At 42.2% G+C, this 9,131-nt stretch overlaps 1 protein-coding gene across 1 annotated transcript in view; it reads left to right on the top strand.

The window, feature by feature from the left end:
* The first annotated feature begins 7,658 nt into the window (after positions 1-7,658).
* Positions 7,659-9,131, top strand: part of bace2 (beta-secretase 2) — a 35,772-nt gene continuing 34,299 nt past the window's right edge. Inside the window, exon 1 of the mRNA XM_079824406.1 lies at positions 7,659-8,278. Coding sequence (XP_079680532.1) covers positions 8,003-8,278 — 276 coding nt within the window. The 5' untranslated portion in view covers positions 7,659-8,002. The remainder of the gene's footprint in view (positions 8,279-9,131) is intronic.

Below are 9,131 nucleotides of genomic sequence, written 5' to 3'. Positions count from 1 at the left end.
GGACGGCTCCGGCCCCAGGGGGCACCGCGAGGCAGCGAGGGTGGCAGCAAGACTTCACCACTCGACCTCCCGCTGTCCTGGGAACAGCTGCGGCGCAGTGTGGCGTACGAGCGTCTGTCGGGGCGCAGATGGCGGGCGAGGGTGATACCTTGGAGATGGCAAGCGGGCGATGCCCCTTAAGAGAGCAAGCTGGCAGGTACAGGGACGGTGAGCTTAACCCTGCCAGCTGAGTGGGTCGTCAGCAGCGTGCGTAGTGTGCAGCGATGCACACTGCAGTACGGACAGATACACACACCGCAACAGACTTGAGTGTGGAAAACCTAGTGAAGCTGAATGCTGTAGGGCTCAGAAAGAAACAAGTCCTGTTTCAGTTAGAAATGACGTTTCTCGTAGGAAAATCTAAAGTGATGAGCTATAAAGTGAATATGGACGTCATCATTATGAAGAATATTATAAGAAATCTTATGTTTGGTTGTAGACTTTGATATCTTGGCAAGGCCGGTGGAGATCTCTAAAAACTCCTTATCAAGATAAGCATGACACTTGTGCAAAAGTCTCCAATTGTTCTCCATTTAATCTCTGATGAGTTATGTGGTCATGGAGAAACAATTGAGAAAATATTATTTATTCATTTATTTTATATTATGGACAGGAGTGCAGATGAACCCAGAAGAAAATTGTGGTGGTAATTAGAATAGTGGCCTATACTTTCAAATGATAGCATATATGGTGTGTCCCAATGTGTGTACTTATGCACTATTCTATGATGTTTTGTAGTGTAAATAGTGTAGTGTGTTCACAGTAAAAATTCCAAATAGAATGTTGGACACTTTTCCAAACAATAACAAACCCAGTTTTATTTGGGTTAAATGAATATGGAAGGATGTGGGAATAGAGAAGGAAATAGTGGCATTACAATGGCTGCATCTGAAATTGCACACTCTCTTGAGTGGGTCGTTATTTTGTAATGAGTAATTACGTCACGAACGTTAAAAAGTATGTTCTATATAGTATGAATGTGTGTAATATGAATGTAACCCATACGTACTACTCATGTGACCGCATCACTTCACTTCCTCTCCTGTGCCCTCATGGGATAAAAAAAAGTAAAGTATCCAGCGTATGAGAACTTCAGAATCTTGCCGGAAGTAGTAGGTCACCAGGGGACTTTTTGCCTACTGTGAATTCAGATATACTCTATATTTCCAAAAGTATTGGGACACCCCTCCAAATCATTGAATCGAGGTTTTCAATCACTTCCATGGCCACAGGTGTATAAAATCAAGCACTAGGCATGCAGACGCTTCTACAAACATTTGTGAGAGAATGGGTCGCTCTCAGGAGCTCAGTGAACTCAAGCGTGGTACCGTGATGGGTTGACATCTGAACAATAAGTCCATTCGTGAAATTTCCTCACTACTAAATATTCCACGGTCAACTGTTAGTGGTTTTATAACAAAGTGGAAGCAATTGGGAACAACAGCAACTCGAAGAGGTAGGCCACGTAAAATCACAGAGCGGGGTCAGCGCTTACTTAGGCACACAGTGCGCAGAAATCACCAACTTTCTGCAGAGTCAATAGTTACAGACCTCCAAACATCGTGTGGCCTTCAGATTAGCTCAAGAACAGTGTGTAGAGCTTCATGGAATGGGTTTCCATGGCTGAGCAACTCATCCAAATCTTACATCACCAAGTGCAATGCAAAGCATGGGATGCAGTGGGGTAAAGCATGCCGCCACTGGACTCTAGAGCAGTGGAGACGTGTTCTCTGGAGTGACCAATCACGCTTCTCTGTCTGGCCATCTGATGGATGAGTCTGGGGTTGGCGGTTGCCAGGAGAACGGTACTTGCCTGACAGCATTGTGCAATGTGTAAAGTTTGGTGGAGGGGGGATTATGGTGTAGAGGTTGTTTTTCAGGGCTTGGCCCCTTAGTTCCAGTGAAAGGAACTCTTAATGCTTCAGCATACCAAGACATTTTGGACAATTTCATGCTCCCAACTTTGTGGGAACAGTTTGGGGACGGCCCCTTCCTGTTCCAACATGACTGCGCTCCAGTGCACAAAGCGTCGGTCCATAAAGACATGGATGAGTGAGTTTGGTGTGGAGGAACTTGACTGGCCTGCACAGAGTCCTGACCTCAACCCGAAAGAACACCTTTGGGATGAATTAGAGCGGAGACTGAGAGCCAGGCCTTCTCGTCCAACATCAGTGCCTGACCTCACAAATGCGCTTCTAGAAGAATGGTCACAAATTCCCATAAACACACTCCTAAACCTTGTGGAAAGCCTCCCAGAAGAGTTGAAGCTGTTATAGCTGCAAAGGGTGGGCCAACTCCATATTAAACCCAGCGGATTAAGAATGGGATGTCATTAAAGTTCATGTGCATGTAAAGGCAGACATCCCAAAACGTTTTGCAATATAGTGTGCTCCTTTTGTCACATACTGTTTTTCACCTAGGGAAGTATGCGATTTCGGATGCAGCCGAAGGACATATCTTTGGTTTAAACATACTTCTTGTGCAGTATGTAGTAATCCAGCTAGCTGGTTTGGTGGAATCAAATAACACATGCCTATTTTGAAAAGTTTGACTGAAAATAAAAATGGCCTCTTGATAGATGATCTGTACTGTAACAGCTGTTCTTCTGAGTGAACACCTTTAAGAGTAAATGTGTGATTCTCAGTTATCAAGGACATTGTAGAATGTAGTTATTTTCTAATCAACTGGATCATGTGTTTGTTGCTCAGGGACTCTTCTTTAAATACATACAGCCAGTGAGAGTTTACCAGTTACTAATGATGAATCTTTAAACAAGCTTTTAGCAGAAACACTGCCTGATTCAATTTAGCAGATACGCAAGTAATACACACTGGAGATATAAACACAACATAAAACCAGCCGTAAACATTCAGATGGCAAATGAATACATGTAAAGCAGAGATCATTTAGGAGGGGAAAAAACAGAAGAGAAGAGGTAAAGGAGGCCTTTCATCATTTGTAAAAAAAAAAAAAAAAAAAAAATTTTAATTCTGTTTTGTTTATTTATTTATTTTAATATAATTTCATATTATACACTTTCTTTTTTAAACTGTCAGGTTATTATATACTACACTATTCTTTTACTTTGTAAATATACAGTTTATGCCATGCCAATAAAGTACATTTGAGAGAAATTGTGCATGGTCCAGTCATTTGGGCAGGGTCTAAGTTGCTCCTAATGTTTTGGAACTTCCTCTCTCACAGGAAATGTAACTGCACTCTGCCTACTTTTGGAACTGGATCATTGCTTTAATAACCCACAACAAAAGCTGCCCCATCACCTGCACACTAAATGGTCCAGGGTGAATGGGACAGGGTTGGGGCAAAATCATGTGGACAGGTCATTACTACACACATCCCCCCCTTAATCCCAGATTGTCCAGCTCCTCTTCCCTGCCTGTAATTACACAATATCACCATGCAAGATGCCAACAGATGCACTGCGTCTAAGACAAGCATTATGGACTTAGAGATGCTTCAGTAATTCGGCCTGCGCAAGGCATGCAGATTATTCTATTGAGGAGCGCGTCCAGGTCTTAGGTCGAGCAGACTAAGGGGGATATTATAAGAGGAAGCCAGCATATGCTGGTAATAACCTTAATTAAATAGTAGTTTTTAATATGAAATATTAGGAGACACTCCACAGTAGCTTAAAATAAACACTGACAGTCAGTGGTCACATGTTTTTACTGGTTGCCAAAGGATGTGTTTTTTATTAATAATAATAATATTAATATTCCTATTAATTGTTCTTACAGTAATTATTTTAACAATGCAATTTTTCAAACTATTAGGATCACTGCACCGTATATACAATGCTATAACCCACCATCTTTCCACACAAAGGTGTTTGAACGTGATGGGTTAAAATGGCAGTGGTTCTGTGGAAGATGGGTGTTGTCTTGAGGTAAAAGAACGCTGGTGCATTTACCTCTGACTGGTTCTCTTTCTTGCTCCTCAAGTCTTGTTCCAATCAGGGTTCGTGGAAGATTAGGGAGCAATGTTCTAGTAAAGGCGATTTGGACTGTAAACTGTTAGCCTGCTCACTCTGATAATCTCCCTCATTTACCGCACAGCTTGTTAGATTGTGTTAGTATTGGGGGAGTGAGCGGTGTACTATGCCCTCATCTGACTATCAACGGTACTGCAAGACAATGGCCCGAATGCAAGGCGATTTATAAACCTAACTCTGCTCATCTAGGCTATTTCATAATATGTTCGAGTTTTTTTCCCGCTAAGGTACTATTTTTTACAAGCAAGGTGTACATTTTCAAAACTAATATCACAACAGATCATCAAATTTCAGAACAACCACAGTATTGTTTTTACTACACAAAATAAGTGTTTCATCTTTATAAATGTTTCATTCACAACTGCCTTTCATAAAGCTCTTACTATCAAACTTTTGATTTGCATCTCTTCTCGTTCAGTGTAATACATTTGTCTATTATTTAATCCAACTGATCTTAATGGTTAGATATTTAGATATTTCGTTTCTATATCGGAATAATTTCCGATATTGATAACCATATGTAGGCCTAATGAATTATTTTTTACATTATAAGCGATTTATCTCAGATTATAACCACTATGTTCAAAATGTGTGTGTGTGGCCTAGTAAACTCTTCATTGTGGGGACAAAATGTCATTATAAAGATGGCAATATCCATCCTTATCCTTGCGGGGACATTTTTTGGTCCCCATGAGGAAACAAGCTTATCAATCGTTTTTTTTTTTTTTTTTTTTTTTAAATAGAAACTTTTGTGTGATGGTACACTGTAAAAAAAATTCAGGTCTCCAATTGAACATTTTCTAGTGAGTGATTACATCTAAATTTTTCAGTTGGCCAAATTGAATTTCTGTGAATTGATGCAATTTAATTCAATTCAAATTCAAGAAATTCAATTTGCCCAACTGAAAATTTTAGATGTGATTGCTCACTAGAAAATGTTCAATTGGAGACCTGAATTTTTTTTACAGTGTAGGTTTAGGGGTAGGGGTATGATGAGAGAGAGGTGTGTGCGTGTGTGTGTGTGTGTGGGGACTGGTAATCCCTACGTTATGGGGAAAAAATGTCCCAACAAAGATAGCAATATCCAAAATCCTCGTCCTTGTGGGGACATTTTTAGGTCCCCATGAGGAAAACATCTTATAAATCAGACTAAGTGATGTTTTTTGAAAATGTAAAAATGCAGAATGTCTCCTGTGATGGGTAGGTTTAGGGACAGGGGCTGTGTGTGTGTGTGTGTGTGTGTGTGTGTGTGTGTGTGTGTGTGTGTGTGTGTGTGTGTGTGTGTGTGTGTGTGTGTGTGTGTGTGTGTGTGTGTGTGTGTGTGTGTGTGTGTGTGTGTGTGTGTGTGTGTGTGTGTGTGTGTGTGTGTGTGTGTGTGTGTGTGTGTGTGTGTGTGTGTGTGTGTGTGTGTGTGTGTGTGTGTGTGTGTGTGTGTGTGTGTGTGTGTGTGTGTGTGTGTGTGTGTGTGTGTGTGTGTGTGTGTGTGTGTGTGTGTGTGTGTGTGTGTGTGTGTGTGTGTGTGTGTGTGTGTGTGTGTGTGTGTGTGTGTGTGTGTGTGTGTGTGTGTGTGTGTGTGTGTGTGTGTGTGTGTGTGTGTGTGTGTGTGTGTGTGTGTGTGTGTGTGTGTGTGTGTGTGTGTGTGTGTGTGTGTGTGTGTGTGTGTGTGTGTGTGTGTGTGTGTGTGTGTGTGTGTGTGTGTGTGTGTGTGTGTGTGTGTGTGTGTGTGTGTGTGTGTGTGTGTGTGTGTGTGTGTGTGTGTGTGTGTGTGTGTGTGTGTGTGTGTGTGTGTGTGTGTGTGTGTGTGTGTGTGTGTGTGTGTGTGTGTGTGTGTGTGTGTGTGTGTGTGTGTGTGTGTGTGTGTGTGTGTGTGTGTGTGTGTGTGTGTGTGTGTGTGTGTGTGTGTGTGTGTGTGTGTGTGTGTGTGTGTGTGTGTGTGTGTGTGTGTGTGTGTGTGTGTGTGTGTGTGTGTGTGTGTGTGTGTGTGTGTGTGTGTGTGTGTGTGTGTGTGTGTGTGTGTGTGTGTGTGTGTGTGTGTGTGTGTGTGTGTGTGTGTGTGTGTGTGTGTGTGTGTGTGTGTGTGTGTGTGTGTGTGTGTGTGTGTGTGTGTGTGTGTGTGTGTGTGTGTGTGTGTGTGTGTGTGTGTGTGTGTGTGTGTGTGTGTGTGTGTGTGTGTGTGTGTGTGTGTGTGTGTGTGTGTGTGTGTGTGTGTGTGTGTGTGTGTGTGTGTGTGTGTGTGTGTGTGTGTGTGTGTGTGTGTGTGTGTGTGTGTGTGTGTGTGTGTGTGTGTGTGTGTGTGTGTGTGTGTGTGTGTGTGTGTGTGTGTGTGTGTGTGTGTGTGTGTGTGTGTGTGTGTGTGTGTGTGTGTGTGTGTGTGTGTGTGTGTGTGTGTGTGTGTGTGTGTGTGTGTGTGTGTGTGTGTGTGTGTGTGTGTGTGTGTGTGTGTGTGTGTGTGTGTGTGTGTGTGTGTGTGTGTGTGTGTGTGTGTGTGTGTGTGTGTGTGTGTGTGTGTGTGTGTGTGTGTGTGTGTGTGTGTGTGTGTGTGTGTGTGTGTGTGTGTGTGTGTGTGTGTGTGTGTGTGTGTGTGTGTGTGTGTGTGTGTGTGTGTGTGTGTGTGTGTGTGTGTGTGTGTGTGTGTGTGTGTGTGTGTGTGTGTGTGTGTGTGTGTGTGTGTGTGTGTGTGTGTGTGTGTGTGTGTGTGTGTGTGTGTGTGTGTGTGTGTGTGTGTGTGTGTGTGTGTGTGTGTGTGTGTGTGTGTGTGTGTGTGTGTGTGTGTGTGTGTGTGTGTGTGTGTGTGTGTGTGTGTGTGTGTGTGTGTGTGTGTGTGTGTGTGTGTGTGTGTGTGTGTGTGTGTGTGTGTGTGTGTGTGTGTGTGTGTGTGTGTGTGTGTGTGTGTGTGTGTGTGTGTGTGTGTGTGTGTGTGTGTGTGTGTGTGTGTGTGTGTGTGTGTGTGTGTGTGTGTGTGTGTGTGTGTGTGTGTGTGTGTGTGTGTGTGTGTGTGTGTGTGTGTGTGTGTGTGTGTGTGTGTGTGTGTGTGTGTGTGTGTGTGTGTGTGTGTGTGTGTGTGTGTGTGTGTGTGTGTGTGTGTGTGTGTGTGTGTGTGTGTGTGTGTGATGGGTAGGTTTAGGGGCAGGGGCAGTGTAGGGGGGTAGAATATACGGTTTGTACGGTATAAAAACCATTACGCCTATGGAAAGTCCCCATAAAACATGAAAACCCAACGTGTGTGTGTGAACATATAGCAGAACATAGTATAAGGCAGAGGAAATAGTCAATGACGGTGTAACATCAGACTGATCAGAAATGCATCAGAAGAAGGGAGACAGATGTCATCAAGCATTTTACATTACAGTATGCCTTGTGATACTGTAAACAGATTACCATGACTGCCACATTACTGTAACTCACCTGTATAAAGGTCAACTACAGTATTGATTCAGTCCTATATGGCACCATGAGAACATTTACTGTATTGGCAGCAAACTCTGTTCAAGCACAAAACCTCAAACATGTTTTCATGATTTGAAACATGTATCTTGCATTGTTTGCTGTTCAACATTGCAGACTGATTCTCAAAACGCAATGAGCAGTCAGTTTAACAGCCACAGCCACAGTCCCTGTAGCGTTATCAGCCTGCCGCCCACAAATGCTGCCCAGGCAGCCGCAGTCGCTAACTTCAGCCCAGTATCTCTCCCTCTCCCGTGCCTCTGGCCCTGATTAAACGCTGGAATGTTTGGTTATGCTCGTCATATCCGTCATATGCTCTTTCAGGAAGTTATCAATTGAACACATTACACACATACTTTATTTCCCTGCGGCATCTGTCCGGTTCACATACTCTCTGCGGAAGATTATTCCCATAACTAATAATCAGAATGGACCTTCAGCTGCCAATGACAGAGTTCCGCACTTTGGAGCAAAGCTGAGAGTCTGTCAAGGTGAAAGTTTGGCGAGATGCGGCTCTACGGTCTTCTGCTACTCTCTCTTTCCTTCTGGACGTCTCATTCAGTGTTTACAATACCTTTAAAAATATTTGCTGGGAATTTCGACCCGTCTGTGCAGCTGGACCTCAGGCCTTTGCGTAAGAATGAAGGCGCTGTCGACAGCGGACTGTCCCTGGCATCAGATCCAGCGGGCATCGTCAACTTTCTGGACATGATTGATAATTTAAACGGAGACTCTGGTAGGGGATATTACATGCAGATGGTCATTGGGACTCCGGGACAAGCGGTATGTAGCCTACACAGTTTGAAACCCCAATATTTTCTTATTTCCCTTTGTTGAAGTGTCATGTGTACCGTTACAAAACATTTCCTATAACCATTTCCAGTTAAAACTGCGGCATCTGTTACATTGTAACTTGTACTAGATTATCTATCATAGACTCTTCAAACGTATTCGCACGAGCAGTTGAATCGCTTTAGGTAACAAAACATCAAACCAACCATTGTTTTGTTTTTTTAAAGAAAGATAGCATAAGCACCCGTTTCACAACAAGAAGTGCGTGCAAACACTGTTTGGACACTTTCTAGTTGTCAAACACTTGTGGAAAATTACCATATTCTGATGAATTACACCTGTGGATACTGGGGAACTGACTTCATAAAACAACTTGGGACCGGTTAAAAGACATTGCACAAAAAAAGCTCCGAAAAGTGAAGTTAATGTAGTTATGAGAAAGACGCTAGATATTTGTGATATTTGGATATCAAAATTCAGATATTTGTAGGCCACTGAAGACTTGCGTTTGAACAGTTTTCGGTAACACTTTACAATAAGGTCTCATTTGTTAACATTAGTTAATGTGTTAACTAACAATGACCAATACATTTACTGTTTTTTATACATTTTCATACATTTAATATACAGTTACTGTATTTATTAATCTTTGTTTATGTTAGTTAATAAAAAAGAGCTGTTCATTGTTTGTCCATGCTAGTTCACAATGCATTGACTAATATTAACAAGTACAACTTTTGATGTTAACAGTAGCCTATATTAGTAAATGTTGAAATTAACATTAAATAAGATTAATACATGCTGTAGAAGTATTGTTTATTATTAGTTCATGTTAACTAATGTT

Source organism: Gobio gobio, assembly GCF_949357685.1.
Source record: "Gobio gobio genome assembly, chromosome: 8".
Lineage (NCBI taxonomy): Eukaryota > Metazoa > Chordata > Actinopteri > Cypriniformes > Gobionidae > Gobio > Gobio gobio.
The sequence above is the reverse complement of the archived record's forward strand: the minus strand, read 5'-3'. Positions and strand labels throughout refer to the sequence as shown.